General features: G+C 37.5%; 1 protein-coding gene across 1 annotated transcript in view; it reads right to left on the bottom strand.

Annotated features, from left to right (window-relative positions):
* Window positions 1–2,869: 2,869 nt before the first annotated feature.
* Window positions 2,870–27,793, bottom strand: part of Tgs1 (trimethylguanosine synthase 1) — a 34,432-nt gene continuing 9,508 nt past the window's right edge. Inside the window, exons 6-13 of the mRNA XM_069990740.1 lie at window positions 26,476–26,562; window positions 22,905–23,079; window positions 20,972–21,278; window positions 18,669–18,824; window positions 15,853–15,996; window positions 11,855–12,071; window positions 11,081–11,159; window positions 2,870–4,314 (exon numbers count right to left, since the gene is read on the bottom strand). Of these exons, the coding sequence (XP_069846841.1) occupies window positions 4,192–4,314; window positions 11,081–11,159; window positions 11,855–12,071; window positions 15,853–15,996; window positions 18,669–18,824; window positions 20,972–21,278; window positions 22,905–23,079; window positions 26,476–26,562 (1,288 nt within the window). The 3' untranslated portion in view covers window positions 2,870–4,191. The remainder of the gene's footprint in view (window positions 4,315–11,080; window positions 11,160–11,854; window positions 12,072–15,852; window positions 15,997–18,668; window positions 18,825–20,971; window positions 21,279–22,904; window positions 23,080–26,475; window positions 26,563–27,793) is intronic.

Raw genomic sequence — 27,793 nt, 5'->3', positions numbered from 1 at the left:
CTTAGGCCATCTGTGAATACAGAAATCACTGAACAGAAAACAAACTTCTAACAGCACATGTGCTTTGCAACTAAATATACTGATGATATATATTTACAATCCTGCCTCAGTCCCAAATGCTAGGATCACAGACGCATACCACTATACACAGTTACTTTTTCCCCCTTCAATAACTGCTGTTTAAATATGTTAATACCTTTATGTAATATTTTAGCTGTTTTAATTTTCCTTGTCTTTTTTTGGGTGCCAATAATGGGGTTTTAACTCAAGGCCTTGTGTTCTTCATCAGCTATCACTCTATAACTTGATCCATTGTTTTTTTAGGTTGGTTAATTGGAGACAAAAATTTCTTAGACTTTTCTGCCTAGGCTAGCTTCAAACTGTGAATCTCAGATCTCAGACTCCTCAGTAGCTAGATTACAGGATGAACCACTAGTACCAGCTGTAATTTCCTTAAAATACCATTTACTTGTATACTATTCTGAAATTTTAATAGCTAGTGGACACCCCAGTAATTTTTGTTGCTTAAAGTGTTAATAAAAATATTTACTTTGCCACATTTGCTCTTTTAATAACTATATACTAAAATATCTTGGTATGTTGGTATTGTTTTGTAACCTTAAACTTTTATTCTGTGCTTTTTATAGCATTTTTTTCTGACAAGGGGCCCGTGGGCTTCACCAAGCCCTGGGCTTAACAACTTCCTCTGTATTTGGAATGTAGCTAGCTGGCCTCAGTCCAGCATAGGAAACCCACTCTCTCTCCAGCCACTACTTCAGCAATTCCTACATGAGATTAGCATTCAGATACCTAAATACTCTGGGGTTTCCTTTGTACATTCTAGAGGCTGCTTTCCTTTCCAGGAATGTCTTGTCCTAGTTTGGTAACCTGAAAATTCTACTTAGCTTAGATGTCTCCAACTCTGATAAGATACCAGTCAGAAGTTCATACTATACAACTCCTAAGATGGACAGTGTGTCTTTCACACACTGCCTATCCCAGCTTCCCAAAGTGAAGGACTGGACATTTCGCACATTATACAAACATTAAAACAATACTAAGACTTTTAATAGTAATATCCAAATTTCCTTTGCAAAACAATTTTATGTTAAAAAACTGATGATATATATTTACAATCCTGCGTCAGTCCCAAATGCTAGGATCACAGACGCATACCACTATACCCAGTTACTTTTTCCCCCTTCAATAACTGCTGTTTAAATATGTTAATACCTTTATGTAATATATAGCTCAGTGGTAGAGCTTCTGCCTAGCATGCATGGAGACCTGGCTTCCATCTCCAGAAATCTCCAAATTGCCTGCCCTCCAAACTAGTTCATATTAACATGACATGGCAAAACTAGAATGGTATCAGACAGGATTTATTTATTGTCCGGCCTGGGGCTTGAACTCAGGGCCTGGGTGCTGTCCTTGAGCTCTTTTGCTCAAGGCTGGTGCTCTACCACTTTGAGCCATAACACCACTTCTGGTTTTTGAGTGATTAATTGGAGAAAAGAGTCTCATGGGGACTTTTCTGCCCAGGCTGGCTTAGAATCACAGATCTTGGCCTCCTGAGTAGCTAAGATTATAGGTGTGAGCCACTGGAACCTTCCCAGATGCCCATTTAAAAATCTGAATAAAGTGCTTTACTCAAGTGGTTCAGATGTGTAATTTCAGCCACTTAGGAAGCTGAGATACAGAGGAGGTTCACAGTCTGAGGCCAGCCCAACGGAAATTTGCTAGACTCCATCTCCAAAGTAACCAGCAAATGCTGGGCTGGAGGTGTGGCTCAAAGGATGAGTGTCAGGTGAGCAAGCAAGCTGAGCAAACACAGGCCCTGAGTTCAATCCACAGTACCAGCAGAAAAACAAAAAAGGTCTATGATTAGATCAGAGTGATCAGTGGGACAGGAATACTTTAGCTTTGGCTAGGCTTCTTATTCTATGCATATAAGGTTAAATGTATTTAGAAAGACGTCAATTTTAGTAATATCCAAATAGGATGTGCTGTGGAAAATGTATGCATGTACACAACTGCTGATGACCAATGCTGGCTTGATTCAAAATATGGACAAATTTGAGACATCCAGTAATGGTACATAATAAAGTATAAGCTGACTGTGGCTCAGGGTCTAGTAGAGCACTTGCCTACTGAGCCTGAAGTTAATCCCCAGTAAAACTCCTTTTCTCATTTGGACAGACTGTGATGCTTCAAATTAATAAAAGTTTCTTCATGACTACTTCAACTGTTTGTACTGCAGGGCAATTGAGTATACATGTAAAATTTCAAGAGATTAATTTAGCATACTCAACAACTTTTTTATTATTTGGTTCTGGAGACTAAATCTGGGGTCTCATGAATGCTAAGTACACACTCTACCAGTGAGGTATATATACTCAGTTGTTTTCTTTTTTTTTTTTTTTTTTTTGGTCCAGTCATGGGGCCTGAACTCTGGGCCTGGGCACTGTCCTTCAGCTCTTCAGCTCTTCAGCTAGCACTCTACCACTTGAGCCACAGCGCCACTTCTGGCTTTTTTCTTTTTGCTTATGTGGTGCTGAGGAATAGAACCCAGGGCCTCATGCATTCAAGGCAAGCGCTCTACCACTGAGCCACCTTCCCAGCCCCTCCCTTATTTTCCTTGTGTGATTTTTCCAGTGCTTATTGAAAATTTCTATAATTCATCTCATTTTTCCATGCACTATCATGCAGCTCAAATCATGTTTTGCTTAATGTTCCACTCACATGTTCACATTATTAAGAGATTAAGGCTCCAGAAAAAACCCGACAGCTGCAAAGTTGTGTATCACTCTTTCCTACATGCAAAAATGATGGCACACACTTTTTGGCTGAATAATTAAACCACACATATTACTTTTCCTTTCATTGCAATTTTAATAAAAAGGAATATAAACTGGTATATTACAAAATATATTTCACATTGATTTTTGCAACAGGAATCTTAAAAACATCAAACTCTGTAAGATAAAAGCATGTTTCAACCATACCATCAAAACTATTATGTAGACCCTCTGCCTCCCTGCAAACTAACTGCTGGAAATGACCAAAGGGGACACCTGCTCAGCAATATGTAAGTAAGGATGGCACAGAAGAGTCAGTAATGCAAAAACGTGAAAACAGTCTGGGTTCATCAATAGGATATTGGGTCATGATAGTACGAGTGGAAGATGGAACATAAGATAGCAATTTAAAGGAATGAGGTAGAAGACATGTATCTACTGATATGGAAAGGTCCTCATGATACACGAATGTAAAATGCATATGAAAGGGGAAAAGCAGGTTGAATAAAGGGGAAAAATTACACTTGTATTAGGGTATACTATATTTCTTTTCTGTTCTCCAAAAAATTATAAATATTGTTAGTTGTGATTATCTTTAGATAAATGAATAAAGTGTGGGGATTTTTGGGGAGACGTTCCTTTTTGAACTGTTTTGCATTATTTACTTTTCTAGCATTAATTTTTAACATTATTACAGGAGTTAAATGGGTGGACAGAATACAACTCATCCATTATTTTCTATTTGTCTACATTAAAACCAGAATACTTATTAGCCAGGTGCCTCATGCCAACCCTGCTAATTAGGATATGATCTAGAAGATCATATTTCAAAGCAACTAGGCTTTGAAAAGACCTTAAGATTCCATCTCCAATTAATCAGCAAAAAGTAAGGCTAGAGGTATGGCTCAAATGGTAAAGGGCCAGCTAAGGAAGCAAGCTGTGTACAAGTGTGAGGCTCTGAGTAAAAAAACCAAACCAAAAAACCACAACATAAACACCACCACGCACAGACACAAAAGAACCCGAATAAAAAACTACAGAATTTTTGTAAACATATATATGTACATACACAAAGATGTTAAGACAAAATATAAAAAATAAAAACACACATACATTTACATAGATACACACTGAAATTAAACACAAAGGCACACTTCTTTCCATATCAGATACTTGGCTCTTCTGCTGTATAATATATGGTTCATAGTTAATGTTCTCCAAAGATCTCAAAACACTTCACTGATATTGATTACAACTCACTAAGGTCTCCACATCATGTGGTAACACAAGATATGAGTAACAAAGTGTTAATGAGCACAGGTGGACACTCCTCAGTCTCATTTAGGTAATGTGGATTACCACATGATCTTTTTGTCCTTATATGGCTTCTTATTTAGGCTTCAGAAGCTGGTCTTCGAATCAGGTCACCAAAATAAGCAGTGATTGTCTTCAATTTATTGTTAAGAAAGTTCTGTTCTATTTCTACTTGCCCTCCAGGCCCAGCCAAGGATGCCACCTAAAAAGATTAACAGAGAGAAAGCCACATATACACAAATATTATCTCTAGAATAATTCTTTCATTCACTTTGCTTAATCAAGTATCAGGAAGATTAGCTTTTTAAGTCCTTCAAATAAAAAACCATTTCAAACATCACTTCTCAGGTAGGTATTAATGAAGCAAAAAGGTCTTGCTCTCTGTAATGTCATAAGCTAAAAATCTCTGAGGAAGAGAAAATGGACAAACCCTTCTTCAAATGTCAGGCTTATTTATTTACACAGACATTTGGAGAAGCCACTTTCCAAAGGCCTATGTCTTGTTCACTCCTCATATCACCCTCTGGATTAGTGAACAATATTTATGGAGTACCTGTTACATAAACTATGATCATAGCAGAGTAAGATAGCTTTGACCCAGACAGGATTCCTAGTCTCATGAGGAGCCAAGTCTCTATACTTTTTTTTTTCTTCTAGCCAGGCTCTTGTTCTCCTAACATGAACCACATTTTCTACCTGTTGCTCTTTTTTAGTTACTTAAAACCCTTTAAAGCTTATTATTGTGCTAAAATATATTTTATTTTGTGCTAAAATATATTTTATTATTGTGCTAAAATATATTTTATATTTATAGCTTATTTTGAGCTGTATTACAACATAATAAGCAACTCTCTTTATCAGAGAGCTAAAGATTCTTCCAACTCCTTTGTAAAGATAACAACAAAATGATGTCATGCTAATGCTGGACAATAGGTGCAATTAGCTGCTAAAGATTCTTTTGTTTGGATAATATAATATTCTTGAATTCTGGGCCTGGGCACTGTCTCTGAGCTTCTTTTGTTCAAGGATACCACCCTACCACTTGAGCAACAACAGTGCCACTTCTTTTTTTATTGGAGATAAAGTGTTTCACAGACTTTCCTGCTGGGCTGGCTTCCAACCATGATCCCTAGATCTTAGCCTCCAGGATTACAGGGATGAGCCATTTGCACCCGGCTCTTGATTTTTGTTTGTTTGTTTTTGTTAAGGCTTCAAAACAGCTATATTTCACACCAAGTTCTTACACAGATAAGCCTTGTGTTTTGATGCATCCCCTCACCCCATCTCAGAGATCTATTAGCTAACAGACATGGTAAATTCTAACCCAGGATCATGGCAACAGAGATCAGATGACTAGAGTGGCAACAGGAAAGATTGCCAGAAGGGAGAATATGGTGGAGAACCCTGGGTAGGCAGGGCAGAAGTCATGCAGGGATAGAGAAAGGGGTATCTCAAGTATTAGGTACAAGCAGAGGAAGCCTGTGCACTGTCATTGGTAAAACTGCAGTTAGATATTTTGCAAAAAAAGGTGTTCAGTCTAGTTTGGTTTCAAGGGCTGAGAGAATTAGAGGTATAATAGAAACCACACATACATCTGGTAGGGTCAGATTTACTGTGCATTACTAATGAGCGTGTATTTAAAATTATTTCAACTTCCTGTTAGAAACAAGGTTGAAGATAAAGAAATAGGGAAGAACCACGCTATTCTATGATACACTCTTCAAAAAAAATTTGTTCCACCAATGCAGTAATATCACTGACCAACACCAATGCCAAAGGATTTAAACAACAAAACAACCCAAGTTGGCTGTGCTTATTATCATTTTATAAACAGAGGTACATGAAAACAAGTCCGACATCAAATACCTTATAATGATTCAAAGAACACATGGATACTGTTTTTTTGTAAGGAACACTTGAAAGTAGAAATTTAAAAATAGTCAAGTGGTCTCACAGTGGCAATTATTAGAAATGTGTTTTACATTCTATTTGTTTATCTTTATTTAAGGCTGATGTTTTACAAGAAAGGGCAAAATGAGGAATTCTGACCAGCTCATCTAAATCTAACAGTTTCTCAGTTTGTGTGTGTAAATGCATGCACCACTCTTGGGGGCTTGAACTTAGGGCTGGAGTGCTGTCCTTGAGCTTCTTTTGCTCAAGGCTAGTGCTCTAAACTTGAGCTACAGCTCCACTACCAGCTTTTTTTTAAAATAATAGTTTACTGGAGATATAGAGTCTAACAGTCTTTTCTGCCCAGGCTGGCTCCAGACAGCAATCCTCCTATCTCAGCCTCTGAGTAGCTTAGACCTGAGCCATGGGTACCCAGCTCTCTCTAATGTTTTTCAGTTATCACTTCAGTGCAGTATTAGTATTTTTCCTATTCCTCCTATCTTCCTTAAAGACTGTGAGACCAGAGTGGTGAAGAATTTGGACAAGAGAGTTGAGGATGGAGCAATGAAGGAATACCTGCAGCAGGTCAAATTCAAGGGCAATGAGGACTTTCTACTTCACCACAATATTTTAGATCTGTTATCTTTTGCATAAAAAGGTACAAACTGAAACTGATTCATGAGGAATTTTTCTGAATACATCAGAAATTCCCTTTGCTTTTCTTGTCACCTCATCTTCTAATCACTGCTTCTAATCTCAAGGTGGTAACAGATGAAATCTATTCCTTCTTGGCAACAGTGGGAGGCAGCAAGGTATTATGGTGGTCATGGCAGAATAGCTAGGCAAATTACTTAACTTCCCTAGCTTACGCGAAAATAAAACCAGTAATAAAATCAATTAACAGATATCCTACAGGTTTTATAATTTATAATAACCCAACGAAATGTACAGAATACTAAGTATCTATATTACAGAAAATGTTTATTAAATTCATGTATAGTATACATGTATACTTGCAGAGTATTGTTGGTAGGATGAATGCTTTTGAGATACTCTGGGTTGTAAAGACTATTTTCAGATTCAGTTGTTTTAAAGCCTACAATTCTTGAAAGTATCAGAAACCTAATCCAGTCCTTAGGACTAGTCTCTCATGTTTCTCGTTCCCTAACCAAGATTAAAGTCCTCTATCCATTGGAATGACTTCATAGTACCACATGCATACAGATTTACTATATGAGAATGCTATCAGTAGGGTAGATTCCCATTACAAATATATTTAATTCAGAACCTTTTTTTTTTTTTTGATGCTGGTATTGGGACTTGAACCTATGGCTTGGCTGTTCTCCCTTAGCTTTTTTTCTTTTTTGTTGGTTGTGGGGTCTGAAATCTGGGCCTGGGCTCTGTCCCTCAGCAATTCAGCTCAAGGCTAGAGCTCTACCACTCGAGCCACAGTGCCACTTCCAGCTTGTTCTGCTTACGTGATGCTGAGGAATCATGCATGCGAGGCAAGCACTCTACCACTCAGCCACCTTCCCAGCCCATCCCTTAGCTTTTTTGCTTAAGGCTGGAACTCTACCATTTGAGCCACATCTCCATTCCTGGCTTTTTGGTGGTTAACTGGAGATAAGAGTCTCATGGAGTTTCCTGCCTGGGTTGGCTTTGAACTGTGATCCTCAGATCTCAGCTTCCTGAATAGAGAGGATTACAGTCATGAGCCACCTACCATCCAGTTGAATTTAGAACATTTTGTCATGAAGTTTTAAATTAATTCTAATATTTAGCAATCATTAAAGCCTGAATTTTCCATTTATTAAATAAGCAAATAATAGAATTACTCAGAACTACTATTTTTTTTTTTTTTCCTGGTAATGAGGCCTGAACTCTGGGCCTGGGATCTGCCCCTCAGCATTTCAGTTCAAGGCTAGCGCTGTACCACTTGAGCCACAGCGCCACTTCCGGCTTTTTCTGCTTATGTGGTGCTGAGGAATCGAACCCAGGGCCTCATGCATGCAAGGCAAGCACTCTACCACTGAGCCACCTTCCTAGCCCCCAGAGCTACTATTTATAAAGAAACCAACTATAAATTTTTGTTCATTAACCAAAATCATTAACAATGCCAATGAGTTGAAATTAGTTATATTAAAATATTTTCCAAGTGAAAGTGTCATCTAATGAATTCTCTCACTTGCAGACAGTTCTATTTATTCAAATGTATACTACTCTTATTTTTCTCATGGCAAATTTTATAAATTGCATAAAGAAGCACCTCATTCCTATCTACTTACCTTCACACCAATGAAATAATCCACTGGGGGCTGGGGATGTAGTTTAATGATACAGTGCTTGCTTAGTATGCAAGAGGCCCTGTGTTCATTTCCCTAAACTGAAAAAAATAACAAAAACAAAAAATCCAGGAAAAAAACCTATGAAATGTGGTGACTGCTATGATTAGGAATGTTTCCCTCACTTGACATTACAGAGTGGAATTTTGCTAAAATTTTTCTTTTTTATGTTGGGGATTGAATCCAAGGTCATATTAACCACATAACTTACCACTGGGCTACACATTCAGACCCCTATGGAATGGAATTTAAAAAGCCAATGGGATCCTGGAGTTCTGCCTTCTAGAAAGGGATACATTCCTTGATTAATCTCTATACTTACAGACACAATACAATCATAGGGCGTTTTGTTCAAGCATGATGTTAATTTGTATATATTTTCACTTTTTTGAGGAAATGAAATACATCGGGTGGGGAGGGGAGGGAAGTTGGTCTAACTGCAGCCAGGATGTACAGCTGAAGAGGCTATGGCAGGTATAGTATGCTAGATAAGGGCCAGGAATTACCTGATGGAATGCCCCCAGTTTATTTTTTACATCCAGTGTTACTTGTTGTCTGTATTGGTATGAACATGGTTAAGGCATTCATTTGGAATGAATATGTTATTACTTTTTGAGCTGTACCATTCTATGTCTATTTATAAAAATCAAACAAAGATAAGAGTTAGTGTTCAAAATGGATCAGAACTTGTTTTCATTTTTCTGATGTCTGGCTAAGAGACAATACTCTTCATGTCTAGAGGTCTAGCCCACTACAGATTTCACACAGCAGTGGTGGTTGGTAACTACTACGCAGCTTCTATGGGAAGATGAATCATTCTGCTTAGGTTTACTACTTAAAAGAGGAGGTGATTCTCATTTCAAGCTGGATATAAATGATGGTCAAAGAAAGAAATGAAGGGAAACCTAGAAAATACAGGCATCAAGTAGATAAGATAGTCACTGTGGCTCTCTGAATTAAATCTAATCTAAGACATGTCTTTGAGGTTCAATGGCAATTTTAGAGAGATTATTTTCACAGTTTCTCACAAAACAAGAGTTTTAAAATTATTCAGTTCTCAGGTTAAAAGTGAGAGTTTGAATAGCAAGGGATTCATGTCCCAGAATAATGCTCCAAAAGAAAAAGAGAATCAAGAGATCAGAGTAAGGGAACAATTAGAAAAATTTTACCAACTGGGTATTCACCCTTATAATCCTAGCTACTCAAAGTAAGCTGAGATTTAGTGGAATGTGATTTGAAGCTAGCTGAGGTGAAAAAGTCCAGTTGACTCCATCTGGCAACGACCACCAAAATGAAGGGCTGAAGTGAGTTCAAATGAAGGGTTCAAGTGGTATAGTGCCACCTGAGCAAGCTAAGCTGAGTAAGTGAAGCCAAGTGAGTGTGAACCTGAGTTCAAATCCTAGTATCCCCAAAAGGAACACAACAAAATATGTCACTGGATACAGAGAACAACTGGCATAATCTTTTACACAGAATGATTTTTGAGACAACCTGTTTTTGTGATGCATCATATTTAGTTTAGGATAATATAAACAGTATAGCATACAATTTACCCAGATGGGAAACTAATTGCTCTTTATAGACACCTCTATAGGAAGAAATGCAGCTAGAGTTTTAAGCAGCAGACTCATGAACTTCGGGAACGTAGCCCAAAGTTGTGACATTCTCAGTGTTCCTGAACAGAAAGTCAGTTTCTTGGTACCTCTGGTTTCTCTCAGTCTTTTATTACTGTCTCTTCTCATCAAATATAGATACATTTTCTCTTTTAAGAAGAAAAAATTGACTTCCTACTGTAATTTGACCTAAATTTAATACCACAAAAAATAACTTGAAGTCTTCCCAGTTTCCTTTTGACTTGTATTATTTTCTAGTATTATTACTCCCTCTACAGGCAGAAAACATGAATGAACTATCAGCCCTAATTTTGGCAGGTTTCCAGAGCCAAAAAGCAGAAATTAAGGAAGTTAACGTTCTTGTTGGGAAAATGTTAATTTAACTAGAAAAAAATTTACTTACTTAAAAATTTACACTGAACAACCACTTTCCAACTATTTATCCAGAGAGAGAGAGAGAGAGAGAGAGACACAGTGATCAATCGATGGATTGATAAGGATCACAATACAATAGCCCAGTAAACGACAGTCTCTGATAAGACAGCTATAGAGCAAATAATTACATGAGAAGAGAAAGAAGTATGGAATCAGAAAGCCCAGCCTTATCTAAAACTCTAGATATTAGCTCTGAGTCATGAAGCAGCATAGATATGGAAGATCAACTGGTAAGAAATGCCCCTAAAAAAGATGCTGAGAATGTGGTTGAGGGACAAATAGGAGATATAGTTAAAATTGTTCTTGGCCAAATGAAAGGTCTTATCTCTTTAATTCTAGCTAGGCTTCATTCTCCAGGCAGGTATCAGTCAAAGCAGACTGTGGCTGGTTTAGTTTTATAGTATCTAAAACAACACACTCAATCATGTTAAAAGGATGCACTGAAAATACATCCTCAAAGTCCAGAGTGCTAGATTTGTGTCCTTGTTTCCTAGAACTGAGGAGAGGAAGGAAGGATAGTGTAACAGACATGTATCTATCTGCTGGATACTTCCAGTAGCTAATTACAGTCCACAACATAGGCAATTCTCACAAACTGGCACTCTCGTGAGGAAATGACCTGCATCCTTTTTCTGCCCATTCTTTGTAACAAATCAGTGGCCCATAGAAATTCTGCAGCAAGGCTTACCTGGTCAATATCAGCATTTCTTGGAAGAAAATAAACAACATTATTAGTGATCTTCTGAGAAAGCCTGAAAATTTCAAAGGTAGAGAGCAGTTAAGGGAAAAAGCAGCTGGTCTTTGACCAGAAAAAACATATTATTTATTAATAATAAGCCATATGTATTTTAGTATATATAGAAAAGGCACAAATTCAAATCCTTCGAGGGAGGCTACATGAAAATTAAATACAAGAGTCTATAAATCAGTCACTCAAGCCTTTTTTTTTTGAGTCGGTCATGGGGCTTGAACTCTGGGCCTGGGCCCCGTCTCTCAGCTCTTCAGCTCAAGGCTACTGCTCTATCACTTGAGCCACAGCACCACTTCCGTTTTTCTGGTGGTTAATTGGATATAAGAGTCTCACGGAGTTTCCTGCCTAGGCTGGCTTTGAGCTGGAATCCTTAGATCTCAGCTTCCTGAGTGGCTAGGATTACAGGAGTGAGTTACCAGTGCCTGGCACTCAAGACTCTTAAGAATGGCTTTGAGGTAATTCCAAACAATATATCCAAGTTCTTATTTTATAATAGTAAGTCAAGTAGTATGTGACTTCACATTTGCTATTCCTTTTAAAGGTCAACCAGAGATTTTTTTTTTATATTATCTGGGTTTTTCCTTCTTTTGCAAATAAACTGAAATATACCAAATGTTTTTAGCTAGTATCTCCCTCCTTCACCAGTTTCTCTCACACAAACACACTCTTCTCCACAAGTAATTTGGAAACTCTTAGGATTTCAAAGGATATCCATCAGGAGACATCATTGTCCTGATGTCAAAGGTCTCTGCAGTGGCATAATCTGGTCCTCCCCATGGTGGGCTCAGGAATACAACATCAGCCCTTAAACAAGGTGCCAGGAGCAGGAAATCTCCACAGATGAACTCTATCTTATCTGCTATCCCATAAACTTCAGCATTATTACGAGCAAGATCAATCTTCACAGGGTCGATATCAATGGCAATCACTAAGAATCAGAAAAGAAAAAAATGAGTGAGTTGACACAGATTTTAGTTACATAGGAGAGTGCTTTTGTCCAACAGTATGCTGATATTCTATTAAAAAAAAAAAAAAACCACCTGTTTTACACAAGCCAGGTGCCGGTGGCTCACTCCTATAAATCCTAGTTATTCAGGAGGCTGAGATCTGAAGGTCATGGTTTGAAGCCAGCTGGGGCAGGAAAGTCCATTGGACTCTCATCTTATATCTCTTATCCTATAAACTATGCAGAAAAAGCCAGAAGTGGTACTGTGGCTCAAGTGGTAGAGTGCTAACCTTGAGTAAAAAGAATGTTACGGACAGTGCTCAGGTCTTGAGTTCAAGCTCCAGGACTGGGGGGAGGGGGGGGGGAGTCTACCTCCACCCCTCTCCAAACCTCCAAACAACCTTTTTGTCAAGATTAAAAGTCATAATGTTTTTATTTATATTAGACTCACTTGTGGTTAAGAAAGAGCAGGTTTCAGGTGCTTCTCTCAGCCAGAATCCTAAGCTACAGGTGATAGCTGCATAAAGTGTATACCAAATATCAAATATGTGGTCAGCCCTTGCCATGCTATGAACAGCCAAGAAGCACTTGCAAATGCCTGCTTTCATAAGACAAATTTCCTTAGAATGAAAATGCCCAAGTGAAGACGAATTTGACAACTTCTATAGAAAACCCAAATCAAAGCATTTTTATAAACCTATATAGCCAAGTCAGGAATAAGAGATGAAAAGATATTAGTGACCCTTTAGGTAGAGGAGCCCTGATGGCTTTTATTTTCCTTCACTTAACTTATTGCAATTTCATAGCAAGCAACACAAATAAAAGTTAAGTTAGCTCATTCACATCTTATAGTTAATTGCACCCATGGGTGTGAATGTGCAATATGTGTGTTAGGGCAGTTTTCTATACATACAAGGACAACAGGGAACCTTGATACAGACAGCATGTTATCACTGGAATGGAATTGTTTTTTGGAAAAATGCTACTTTCAAGATTTATTAACACCTTTGAGAGGTAATTCCTTATATCACTGGAACAATGAATATCCTATTTTCTAAATGTACATGATGTATAACGAATGTAAATACTATTATAGAATTGGCAGCCCAATAATGTTATTGATTACAATGTATTGCAAAAGCAGGCTAATTCTAATGAGGTCTTTCCTGTTTTAAATAAACAAATATTCTAACTTAAAAGATATACTTTATATATTTGTTATTCTTTAAATTCATTAAAAATACTAAAAATCAAACAAAAACTAACTTTCAGTGTCACATTTACTTAGTTAATCTTGGTTTCATCTATACTGTTTTTATGGGCAAATGTTATTTTCAGGCACAACATTAAACACTACTGCATAAATGAAACGATGACAAATCTGTGCTGTTCAATAATGGTAGCCACCAGTAACTTTTACCTTTTGATTAATTAAAATTAATAATACTAAGAAAAATGTGCAGCATATAGGAGGTGGAGGCAAGCAGACTAAGTTCAAGACTAGACAGGAGTACTAAGCAAGCCCCTTTTCTCAACAAATAAACAAACAAAATCCCCTAAAGAACCAAAAAACGGCCCCTCCCCCCCTACCAAAAAAACCTTATGTGGCTATTAGTTACCTTGTTAGACCGTACAGACACTGGACATTTCTATTATCATGCAAACTTCTATCAGGAAGTCTCAAGGCTGAACTACTGGAATATATAATATCCCTAATAGCTTTGCAGATTCCCTAATCACCTAGTATATTTATATTTACGGACAATAACGGTATTCCTTGTACAAAGGGATACTATAAACCACATCCAAATCATATTTTTATATGTATACATACAAACACATGCCTGCACTAGAGTTCAAGAATTAAGTACAATTGTAAATGTGTCCATATGGGTGAGTACACACATACAATCTGTAATTATTCTGAATTCTTTGCATATTGTAGTCAGCTCACCCACCTAGTAGAATTTTAGGAAGAACATCTGCAAGCAGCATTCAGAGTACCTCAACAATCACTTCTGGCCTGGGAAGCAGGGCACAGGACATCACGTCACAGAATAACCTGAGTCCACTTCTGGTCCTACGTGCTGCTGGAGCAGAGGCTAGGTTGTGATAGTACAAAGAAGGCCCAGTGTTGGCTAAGTGAGTGAGGTTAAATGAAACTGAGGGGCCATGAAGGAGCTGGACTGTGAGAACACAGAAGAAGCATTCTCCCTTTGGCTTGGGTAGTAGTTATCTTCCTTTACCCAATTATACTAAAACTACAAAAGCCTTGGCAATGGGTCTTTACTTGTTAAAAATAAATCTACAGGGGGCTGGGAAGGTGGCTCAGTGGTAGAGTGCTTGCCTTGAATGTATGAGGCTCTGGGTTCAATTCCTCAGCACCACATAAGCAGAAAAAGCCAGAAGAGGCACTGTGACTCAAGTGGTAGAGTGCTGGCCTTGATCTGAAGAGACAGCACCCAGGCCCAGAGTTCAAGCCCCAAGACTGACAAAAAAATAAAAAAAATAAAAATCTATCTATCTAAAATCTATCTATCTAAAATCTATCTATCTATCTATCTATCTATCTATCTATCTATCTATCTATCTATCTATCTATCTTCCATCTATCTATATCTGTTACTCAGAAGGTTGAGATATGGAGGCTTACAATTTGAAGCCAGCCCAGAGAGAAAAGTCTGTGAGACTCCATCTTCAAAATAAGGAGCAGAAGTAAGGCTGCAAGTATGTCTGCAGTTAAAGCACCAAAGCTGATAAGTGCAAGGTCCTAGGTTAAAACTCTAGTACTAGGGAAAAAAAAGTAAAATTAATAAAATAAAAATATACAATAAAAACTGTTTCACATATTTAAAGAAAATTTCCAGACTCACTGGCTTCATCAGGACCAGATATTTACCTTTAATTTTAACATACAATGTTAAAATAAAGATGAATTTTACAATTTTTTAAGAAAAACTGTTTTTCAGACAATTGACCTTATAGGAATGGCTCATAGTTATTTCTGGGCAAATGTGAAAATAGCTTTTATCTAGGCTGTTAAAAGACTGTGAAGTTAGTGAATGATCCTAAAACCAATGGTACAGTAAGATCACTGAATTTTTATCTAAACTCCCCACTGTTTTCCAGAATCACATTACATTTTCCCAGCTAACATTAAGAATGCCACACAAATTGTTATAGGATTCTTCTGAAATCTACTAAAATGGAAATTATCATCAAATAATATGTATATTAAGAAGTTATTGGGGAAAAAAGGATCTTCAGGGTATGGCTTTTTTTTTTTTAAAGGTACTGGGATCAAACCCAGACCCACGTACTTAAGCTATGTCTGAGCCCTTTTGTTTCTAAGAAAAGAGGGTTGTTAATTTTGCCCAGGCTAGTCTTGAAAATGTAATCCTGCTGCATCTGCTTCCTGAATAGTTTGATTTACCATAGTGAACCATATCACCTGGTTTGTCTTTTGAGAAAGGATCTCACTTTTTTTTTTTGCCCAGGCTTGACTCAAGCAATAATCCTCCTTCCTCTGACTCCTGCAAAGTGGAAATATAAGTGTGAACCACCATGCATGGCCTATTCCTTAAAGGTTTCACTGACAGATATAAAGAAAATTTTCTTTCTCTTGATTCCAAAGTCAAACAACTATGAAGATGATTTAACAAAACTGTCAATTACTGAATCTCTAGAAAGACTAAAGAAAAATGAAAACATTCACTGAATAAACTGCAAATAAAATAGTTCTTTTCTATCACTGACTAATTACCTCTTTTTCCTGTTAGGGCAAACTGAATGGTATTTCCTCCAACTCCACAGAATGCATCTACGATAATGTCACACCTGAAGGACTGACTGACCCGACCAGCGATGTGCTCAGCAATCTTCTCAGGTGTAACTGAAAACCAACCTTCTGCAAATGAAGGGGATCTGTTAAGACATTCAGTTTCAAGCCAAGTAAAAACAAAACAAACATTTAAAAAAATTATTACATATTTAAAAAAGGCTTACTTTCTCTTTTCCAAAAAATTAAAGTTAACTACTTTTAAAGGAAAATTCAACAAAGCTTGTTACAAAAAGCAGTACTATTCCTATTTTTGTTTTTTTGTCGTTGTGGGGCTTGAACTCTGGGCCTGGGTGTTATACCTCAGCAATTCAGATCAAGGCAAGTGCTCTAGCACTTGAGTTACAATGCCACTTCCGGTTTTGAGTGGTTTATTGGAGATCAGAGTCTCACAGTTTCCTGCCAAGGCTGGCTTTGAACTGTGATCCTCAGATCTCAGCCTCCTGAGTAGCTAGGAATATAGGTGTGAGCCACCGATGCTTGTCTATGCCTAATTTTTATACAAGTTAACATTCCAATTCTTAGCCAGATTCATCTAACTCCCATTTCTCCAGTAACTGTATACAACATCACTATTTCTGTTTGAAGTACTAAGAACCGCTTATAAGTTAGCAGTTCTAACATTAGCTCCCCAAAACACCAGTGAGTTTCCGAAGTAATTCAACTCCTAATGGAAAAACAATGTCCCAGTTTATGTTGGGGGAAATCTGCATGTTTTCAAGGATTGAAAAAGAAAGAGCTAGTAACCTAAGTACCGTGTGAACAGTAGCCCTCATCACTTTCAGAAATGTGGTCCTGTGTTTATTCTGGAGGGAAGGAGATACACTCTCTTCCCCCAGTAGAAATATGCATTTTTCAGAGGCATTTCTCTGAACAAAACAATATGCCAAATTTCCTGTCCTCCCTCCCCATGAATAAAAATTTAAATGGCTCCTTATTACTGGAATATTAAAAGTATAAACTGCCCCTTTTGGTACCAGTCCTGGGGCTTGAACACAGGGCTTAGGCACTGCCCTTGAGATGTGTTGTTCAAGGCTACTGTGAATCACAGCTCCATTTCCAGCTTTTTGCTGGTTAATTGAAGGTAAAAGTCTCACCAACTTCCTGTTTGGGCTTGCTGGGAACAGAGATCTCAGCCACCCAAGTAGCTAGGATTACAGGTGTGAGTTACTGGTGCCCATATAAACTCCTTACAGAACTTCAAGTTTTTCCTAGTTCTAATGAAGAAGTAGAGGTGAGGCGCAAGTAGCAGAGCATCAGGCTTGAGTGAAAAATTCTAGCAAAGGCCCTGAATTCAAGCCCTAGTACCAGCACAAACAAACCAGCCTTAAAAAAGAGAATGGTTAGCCGGGCGCTGGTGGCTCACGCCTGTAATCCTAGCTACTCAGGAGGCTGAGGTCTGAGGATCGCGGTTCAAAGCCAGCCCGAGCAGGAGAGACCGTGAGACTCCTATCTCCAATAAACCACCAGAAAACCGGAAGTGGCGCTGTAGCTCAAGTGGTAGAGTGCTAGCCTTGAGCTGAAGAGCTGAGGGACAGCGAGCGCCCAGCCCAGAGTTCAAGCCCCAGGACTGACCAAAAAAAAAAAAAAAAAAAAAAGAGAATGGTTATAAACTGCCATAAATATTTTGCAAATTATGATAGAAAACTATAATGAGTTCCAAAAAATCTATTATGGATCAAGACATTCTGCTTCGTACTTAAGCTGGGTGCCAGTGGCTCACACTTGTAATCCTACCTACTCAGGAGGCTGAGATCTGAGCACTGTGGTTGGAAGCCAGCCTGGGCAGAAAAATCCATGAGACTCTTATCTTTAATAAACTATCCAGAAAAAGCTGGAAACTGTGCTGTGGCTCAAGTGGTAGAGTGCTGGCTTTGAGCAAAAGAAGCTCAGGGACAGTGTTCCAAGCACTAAGCTCAAGCCCCAGAACTGGGGGGGGGGAATTAGAATTTAGGAAACCTTAATATGAAAATGAGCGTCAGTATGCAAGTAAATTGCTCATGATCAGAATAGCAAAGGTTAAAAAATTCAAGTTCCCAATGTCAATTAATTAAATTATAATGTTTGGCATTTGTTAAATCTTCAGTGGCCATTCCTTTTAATAATTTATTCATTACTTTTGGAAGATACTACAACTACAGATTAAACCTCAATCTAAGGTTTTAAAAATACATAAATACCCAAATTGAAGCCTACTGTACAGAACATCACTGCTATGGCAACTGTCAAAAGTGGGTTGGGGTGTAGGTCATTGGCAAAGCCAAGATCTACCATGTGTAAGGCCCTGGGTTTAATCCCCAATTAGGGCTGGGTATGGGGAGAACTTGACAAACTCTTACAGATTAAAGGAAACTAGAGAAACGTGATAAATAAATGTAATACCTGATCCTATACTGAAAAGAAAAAAAGATTGTATAAGGAACACAAGTAGGACAATTCATGACATAATTATTATTATTACTACATTATTATTATTACTACATTAAACTATACTTGTTCTTGGAAATGCAGACTAAAGTATTAAAGGGTAGTAGTATGTATGCATTTATCAGAAATACACATACATAACCCCTCTGTATGGTATTTTCACAATAAAAAAAAGAAATACACATACATATAAACAGAGAATGATAAATATGGTGAGTGTGGAAGTAACAGAACCCAAGTAAAGAGGATATGAAAATTCTGCTATATTACAGCTTTACTGGTTTTAAAATAAACTTAAAAAATACACACTTTACCTTTGTCCAGCTTAATGCCATCATCAAAACGGGAAAAAAGCCTGTATCTCTGGGCCCAGTATTTTGCCAGCTCAGGAACAGAAGCTATCTCATGAGGCAGCACATTTACCTTTTTGTTCTTATTTTTTTTCTTCTTCTTTTTCTTCTTCATTTCAGCTAAAATAAAACGCAAAGAACACAGGTGTTCACTATGGAAAAAAAAAAAAAAAAAAAAGAGAACTCGAAGTCTAAAGGGGTAGTTACACCAAATAGTTACAGTTTTGCATTGTTTCAGAACACATGTAAAGACACATCCAGAGTAGCAGGAAGGACATGCCACTGGCTTCACATTATAGCTGTTGTGTTTTTAATCTGAGAGCTTGGAAAAGTAACCAAGGCTTTCCAAGATTCAATTTTTTATACCTATAAAATGAATGAACATATAACATTTTATTAGCATTCTTTGTAGCACTGATGATCTGATTATCCCCAAATGAAATTATAAAATCTTCCAAAATCTGAAACTTTCTGAGCTGACATATCTACCTGCAATCAATATTTGAGTGTATTAAAAACTGTGTATAAAATTCCTTTAGGTTCTCTGTTCAAGTGCACAAGAACATAAATGAATTTGTGATAGAACTTCTCTTTTTCTTAAAGATACTTCTCTTTCTTTCTCTTTGCAAATATTCCAAAATGGAACAATCTAGTTCTAAGCTTTTTTTTTTGGGGGGGGGGGGGGGGGAGAAGGGCCACAAACATTATAGGTAGATATAAAAATGATCACATTTTATATACATAATGGAACTATTCTCTCCCACCAGAAAGAATGCTATTGTACCATCCATAGGAAATGGAAAGACTTGGAAGAAATTATATTGAGCGAAATAAGTCAGACTCAAACACAGGTTGCATGGTTTCCCTCATTTGTGGTAACTAAAATATGCCTATAAATCTACAAGTAACATACTGGTGGTACAACAACAACAATAACAATAACAACAACAACAACAACAACAACAACACTGGGAACATGATAAATTATATAGGTCCCTAGGCATTCACATAGAGTGAGACCAAGGGAGGATATTCTTAGGAGGATCATATAGGTACAATAGCTATGTGTGGTTGACTATACAAAATAATATTTATTTCATGAAATGAACTCCAAGACCAGGAAGAAGAAACAAGAGGCTTTTTTTCCTTCTTCTTTTTGTTTTCATTTCTTTTTGTCTTGTTTATCTGTCTTGGTGAGGGCAGGTGGGGGCAAAGAAATGGTGGGACAAAGGGTGAACAAATGCAGCAGTGATACTCACTTGACTCTATGTTGAAAATGAACTATACAATGTGTGGTTGAGAATGGGAAGGAAAGACTGGGAGAGTGAGGGAAGGGATGATATTGTTAAAAAAGAAATATACTCAATCTGACTTACATAACCCCTCTGTACATCATCTTAATAATAACAATAAATAAATTTTAAAAATTACATTTTGCTGGTGGAGTGGCTCAAGTGGTAGACCACTTGCTTATCAAGTATGAGCTGAAGCCTCAGTACTTCATAACAAAACAAAACATAAAAACAACAAAATGAACTTGTTAAGCTGGGAGCTGGTGGCTCATGCCTATAATCCTAGCTACTCAGAAGGCTGAGATTGAGGATCATGGTTCAAAGCCAGACTGGGTAAGAAAGTCCATGGGACTCTTTACCTCCAATAAACTACTCAGGAAAAGCTAGAAGTGACACTGTGACTCAAGTGGTATAGCTCTTGCTTCGTGTGAAAGAAGCTCATGGACAGTGCCCAGGCCGTAAGTTCAAGCCCCAGTGGCACAAAGAAAAATTCAAATAGTACAAAAGGGTATAAAGTAAGAAATGTGACATTTCCCTATTCATTAGAGCCAAGTACTATGAAAACTTTATATCAATGTACCATTAGAAAAAAATACGCTACCACAACCAACTACAAAAACAAAAAGAATTATGAAAAAGAAAATCAGAGCTACAGCAAATTTCAAGAGGGATGGACCAACTGAAGCATAACAGTGTCCAGCACAAGCTTGATGGCAGATGTGGTCTTTACATGTAGTATTCCCTACACTTTCTCCTTGATTTTATCATGATGGCTTAGCTGACAGTGAAGAGGGCTTGGGGTTGTATGTCATAGCTACCTAGTGCACTCACACCCAAAATGCTTTCTCTCATTTCAAATGAAATACGATGAAGCTGGAAGCACAGATGACACAGAGTGAAACTAAGGAAATACAAATGAAAGACAAAATGTACTCATGGAAACCAACCAGCAAACTAAAGTATATGTAATCTTACTGTCAGTTTCTAGCTGAGAACAGTCTGGTATTTCTTTAGTTACACAATCCTGCTCCTCCAAGACAGCAGCTACAAAACTGTCTCCTTCTTTCTTTTCTTCCATTTCCAGTTCCCCAACAAAAGTGTTGACTTGACATTTTCCAGGTTCTGGACTTCCTGTTTTCATTGGATCATCAGCTTTATTAGCAGGTATGTCTTGTTCTGATTCACTGCTTGTGCAGGTATCTTGCACGTGGTCTTGTGAAAATGATGCTTGTGATGTTTCCTCATCTGCTGGTTCATTAACCCATTTCAGGAATTTCTCTACCTGAAATTTGAAGATGCCATTATGAGCATGAATAGCAAACACAATCTTTTTCTACCTTTTCTCTCTTCTGACTTGACTGACAAACTGTCATTAGCTCACACGGATATACTGTTCATCACCCAAGCTTATAAAAGTAATTGAGAGCATCCCATGACCTTATTAAATACTTCTTTAAAAGGAAGAAAATATAAAATGGAAGGTGGCTCAGTGGTAGAGTGCTTGCCTTGTATGCATGAGGCCCTGGGTTTGATTCCTCAGCACCACATAAGCAGAAAAAGTTGGAAGTGGTGCTGTGGCTCAAGTAGTAGAGCACTAGCCTTGAGCTGAAGGGCTGAGGGACAGCACCCAGGCCGAGAGTTCAGGCCCCATGACTGACAAAAAGAAAAAAAAAAGATTAAATATTTCCCGCCATAAATCTCAGTAGCTTTACATAAATGCTGGCACAAAGAGCTGGGCTATGATTTACTATGACCAATGTCCTTATTTGTTATTCATTTTAGTTTCTCATGTTATTCCTGTTATGGTCAACTTATAGTATGTTAAATGTCTCCTGGCATCAAAGGTGAACTCTTTTTAAAAGAGAGTGCTTAGTTGTTTTTTTAACTAAGTGGTACTACTTTGGAAAGAATGAGCTCTGCCTTTTAATGACACAGCAGTGCCAGTAAGATTAAGTCCCAATGAAGTAGGTTTATTTGTTGAAATGGTATCAAGGCCCAGGTCAGGAAATATACTTAAATCCTCTGTAGTACGAAAATTCTTCATAGCAAGTCTTTACAACCTTGTCATAAGTCAGTAAATTAACACTTAGAACCTTTCTACTTACTACTGACTCAGAAAAGTCCTACAGGACTAACACTAGTGAGCCCACTTCAGATACAGCCAGGGCCACTAAAACATTCATTAAATATCACCAACATCCAATCAATCTGAAATATCAGCTATAAACTTGTAGCATGCTTTCCAAATATGCTGGAGTTAGGAAAGATACTGAAACCTGAGGGTAAGCTGGAGAGTTTGAGATTAGGTTGTACTGTAACCAGCTTCAGGCAATGGCACAAAGCCTGTTTCTTAGAAGGTAAAAGACAGCTCATCAAACCAAGCAATCCTCTATGTTTGCTTCCCAGGTGCTTGAATGGCAGGTATAACAAAATGGAAAACAGGATATGTGACTTTCTCAAATTACAATGTGAATCACAAAACTGGGTTTATATTTCACACTATAGAGGTAAGCTTGTTATTTCAAAGTGTAATCCACTAACTACCTGTGGAGGAGCTCAGAATTAAGGCTGATGGCATATGCTATATCAGAATATGGACTGCATGACTTATGTGAAACAGATCAGAAATTCCCCTTGACCTTGTCTGTTATGGCACAGACAGCACCATTTGACTTATTTATCTTCTTAAACACTACCACATGCTAGCTTTCTATCACACCCTTTCTGTATCATGTCACTTCCTTTCTGTCAGGTCTAGTTTACACACATACAAATTGAGGAAGTAGGCTGGGAAGAATTTTAGGACCCTCCATACAGAAACAGGCTGGCCATTTGAATACAATGATTTTAAGGAGTAAAGTTCACAAAATGCAATTCCTTCTAAGTATAAAACAAAACGTATACATACCTTACTCAGAGTTTTGCTTTTCTTAAAAAATGGTTTTTCTGATTCTTCAGTAAAGAAGATGTGTTTGTTTTTCATCTTTATTTGTTTGCGCATGTCCAGGTACTTTGATGTGTGTTTCATATTCTTCTCTAGATACCTGACCCGCCGATGACTGAAGTTAGGAATTTCACCGTATCTGTGAACAGATCAAAAGAAAGGACCTAACACTTTAAGGAGAATGCTTCTTTAAAGGAAAAGAGAAAAATGAACAATTTCCACTAGTTTGTTATTAGTATCCCCTACTTCAATTTTATTGAATTATGAAAATGAAGAAATTGCTGGGAGCCAGTGGCTCACACCTGTAATCCTAGCTATTCAGGAGGAGGCTGAGATCTGAGGACTGGGGTTCAAAGCCAGCCTGGGCAGGAAAGTCCATGAGACTCTTATCTCCAATTAACTACCAGAAAACCAGAAGAGGTGCTGTGGCTCAGGTGGTAGATGGTAGAGTGCTAGCCTTGAGCTGAAGGGCTCAGGGACAATATCCAGGCCCAGAGTTCAAGCACCATGACTGACAAAAAAAGAAAAAAAAAAGGAAAATGAAATCAAGTATAAATTACAGAAGTGTTCTTAAAACAAATGTGAACTGTCAAAGATAGGCAATTTTTTTTTTTAAATTTTCCTTTGTTGATGTAGGGTCTCACTATAGCTGAGTCTTGTCTCTAATTCTTTTTTTATTTTGTTGTTGTTGGTCATGGGGCCAAATTCTGGGCCTGGGTGCTGTCTCTCAGCTCTACAGCTCAAGACTAGTGCTCTACCACTTGAGCCACAGCGCCACTTTTTTTCTGCTTATGTGGTACTGAGGAATCAAACCCAAGGCCTCATGCATATAAGGCAAGCACTCTACCACTGAGCCATCTTCCTAGCCCCTCTTGCCTCTAATTCTTGATCCTATTGACTTAGCCTCCCCATTGTTGGAACTACAGATAGGCAATACTATGCCCAGTATACGACATTCCTAATGTATGTACAACAGGAATTTGAGTACATACGGCACATCACAATAGCAAAAAACTATATTCCTTTGTTAGGGAAAATTATCCCAAAAGCGGGGTGATGACAAAGTTCTTAACACGTACTTGAACGTATTCAAATTACACTCCAAGTAGTCATTAAATTCTTAAACTAGAGCAATCTGAGTTTGTAAAACAAACAAAAAAACCCAGAAGTGGTGCTGTAGCTCAAGTGGTAGAGTGCTAGCCTTGAGCAAGAAGCTCAGGGACAGTGCCCAGGCCCTGAGTTCAAGCCCCAGGACTGACCAAAAACAAAACACAACCCCCCAAAAACTTCTACTACCAAAATAATTACAGGGTATTTGATGTTAACTATTGGAATTTTTCCAACTCTAAAAAAGATGTATTGCTCAGGAAGTTCTTTATATTGAAAATCAGTCTTATCCTTCTCTCTCTATTTTGTTGGTTGTGGAGCTTGAACTCTGGGCCTGGGTGCTGCTCCTCAGCTTTTTAGCTCAAGGTGAGTGCACTACCACTTGGGCCACAGTGCCACTTCTGGTTTTCTGGTGATTAATTGGAGATAAGAGTCTCATGGGCTTTCTTGCCCGGGCTGGCTTTAAACTGTGATCCTCAGATCTCAGCCTCCTTAATAGCTAGGATTACAGGCGTGAGCCACCGGTGCCAGGTTTATCCTTCTCTTTTAAAGTAAATTCCAAGTAACAAAATAGATTTCTACAAATGCATACTATGAAGAACTATACAATAGTTTGTCAAATGCTATCCTAAGTGCATAGCAATAAATACTGCCAGGAATTTTGTGTGTGTGATGGTATGGAGGCTTGAACTGAAGACCTGGACACTGTCCCTGAGGTTATTTGTTCAAGGCTAGTTCTACCACTTGAGCCACAGCTGGCTTCTGGCTTTTTTTGGTGGTTAATTAGAGATAAACCACCAAAGAGTTTTATGAACTTTCCTGCCTGGGTTGGCTTTGTTCCATGATCCTCAGATTTTAGCCTCCTGAATAGCTAGGATTTATAGGCTCAAGCAACTGTACCTGACCATGCCAGAGATTTTAAAATCTTTGGCACTACCTGTATGGTATTTAGCTTTAAACAATTATGCAAATGAGGACTCTCTGGAAGTATCAGGAATTAACTTCAGAAACTTTCATGGTATAAAACTATCAGCATATCTTTTAAACCAACATGGTATCAATTTTGATGTCAATTTTTGAGAAATTCTTCATGGTCTTTTCTTTCTGACTTCAGAATGTATAGGTATATATTGAAAATTCCTAAAATAGGTAAAGTTGGACATGAAGTCTCAATATCTAGAAACATAAAACTAAAAGAATGAAAGGTTACATAAATAGTACTTTATTTAATATGACTTATCTACTTAGTTTAGTCTTCCTTTCATAGAAGAAATTTCCCATTATTCTTGTGCAATCATCTACTTATTCATACTTTCCTTCTTATAACCAGGGTCTGGTCACTTAATCCCAGAGAACACTTAGATTTGTATACTCAAATTTCAGAATGGCTTTATTTGCAATAGCAAAGTGCCTTTTGTGAACACGTTTTGATGCATTCACACAATGAATGATAAACAGTAAGCTGGAGGGCAATATACTTAGCTGTTAGGTAATAATGTTGTTAGGATAGTCAATTAAACATAAAGCCCCCATAAAAGGATTACATAAATGTATATACAAGGTATTCAGGATATATTGCTACAGCTATAAGCTAGGCACTGATGGCTCATGCCTTTAATACTAGCTCATCAGGAGGCTGAGATAAGAACAGCAGGTCAAAGCCAGCCAAGGCAGAAGTCATCTCCAAAAAATATAGCAAAAAAGCAAGGTTGTAGGTGTGGCTCAAGTGGCAGAGCACCTGTCTAGCAAACCAGCTTAAGATCAAGGCCCTTCAAACACTAGCAACACATGAACAAAAAGCTAGAATATGCATAATATGACCCCATTTTTTTCTTTCAGTACTAGGTTTTAAAACAGACAAGTAAATCTGGAAGGATATATGCCAAACTCTTTAAACACGGTCTACCTTTAAGAGTGATTTAAGAACAAGATTTTCACTTTCTACTTCTTCAGTGTTTCAGTTTTATTATTTTTGTAATGAAAAAAGCAAAACGGTTATTGCACATTTGAACAGTTCATGGTGTATCTTTCATGTTCTATATTTGTACACAGGAGTAAATAGGTTACATGCTAGGTGAAAACTATGTTTATGGCTGGGCTTAAATCTCCTTCCTAAGGAATGATATAATTTCCATTAAGTGAAAACCTCTGTGAGATGCAATTGCTTTATCTGTGAAACAGAGTAACACCGAACTGCTAGAAGTGCAAGTTAGTAATACAGTGATACATGAAATTTATTTGATATCTCTATAATAATGCTTACTAACAAGTTTGCACTTATTTAATTGTAATGTATCAAACACTTTCAAAAAAAGAATTATTTATTATCTACACAAATACCAGTGAGTTTAAGGACAGCTTTAAACTCAGAAAGCCCAACTTAAGTCATTAGGCTTTTTAGTGGATAATAACTTTTATCGATAATTACTTTTGTCCTGAGCCATGTTTGAATCCTAGGAGGGAACCACTGTCATCAAGGTCTGAAGCTGGGTTTTCATCGATGTCCAGTTCATGGCTAAACAAAGAAAGGGTAAACAACAATAAGCCATTACCTCCAGTCTACTCATTCAATCAAGTATCAATAGTCAACAACAGCTAGCAGATCCCGGAAGCCAGGAGAAATATTACTTCAATCAGGATTTTCCCAAATGACTTAAAGTACTCAGAAGAGTTTGGAACATAGTAATAAGCACTCTGATGTTCAACACACTTCAGTTAATTACCTTCTTCTGAACATGATACCAATACTGATTTTTCCATTTTACTTTGGAAAAACCAGTAAAAGCTGTAGCCTAAAATTAATCTCCTAGAGTGATTTCTCTAGGGGTTCTCTGGAAAACAAAGAAACATTTAACAGTTGATCAAAAAAATTAAAAAAAATGTTAAGAAAAATAAGTTGTAATACAAATAGGTAGACCAGGGGAGTCCAACTAATAGATACATTTTACAAATCCTGTCTACCTGGATGGCATCAAGTAAACAAACATGGAAAAAAATATTTTTCACAAAGTTAGTTTTTCCAATTCAGTTAAGGTCACTAAATGTTTTCAGTATCTTCTTGGTTCCAGAAATGTTAAGTTCATGAACTCTCTCTAGGAACTTGCAGAAATGAAATGGGTCTACCACAAAGAAGGAATAATATTGAAGAGGCATGCTTCTCCGTACTAACTAACTAAAGCCTTCAGGGCTTACTGTTTGTTTTTCTAGTGGCTACATAGAGAGTAAAGACATGGAGCACCTCCCATCCTACTAATGAAATTTCTCTAATGTTGAAATTCTGCAATGATCCAATCTTTGTTATCTACAGTATCAGCAGCTGACTATATCCTACTTTACATTATAACTTCATTATTCTGTTGTCTAATTATACCTATAGGTGATAAATGGAACACTGGTTATAGTAGAGTTAGATTGCTCTCTAGTTTTAGGTTACCCACTGTTACAGTTTAACTTGTATCAGTATTCCTATCCATTCAATGAAAGCATTAGAATCAGTGCTATGTCAGTACTAAAAATCTGGAATAACATATACCCAGATTTTGAGAAAAAAAAAAAAGAACTGGAGGGAGAGATGGGATACTTATTAGTTATAAGTTATCATCCACTCATAGCACCTGACATATATCACATGCCAACTTAAGTCCACCAAATGATCAGTCCAATATTACAGATGAGAAATTAAGAAAAATAGTTAGAGCGTGTGAGCATCAGAGTTGGGAAATGACTCAAGTCCAAAAGTTCAGTGT

Source organism: Dipodomys merriami, unplaced genomic scaffold (assembly GCF_024711535.1).
Source record: "Dipodomys merriami isolate MVZ:Mamm:240054 unplaced genomic scaffold, mDipMer1.0.p SCAF_4, whole genome shotgun sequence".
NCBI lineage: Eukaryota > Metazoa > Chordata > Mammalia > Rodentia > Heteromyidae > Dipodomys > Dipodomys merriami.
Note: the sequence above shows the minus strand (reverse complement) of the source record. Positions and strands in the feature narration are given on the sequence as shown.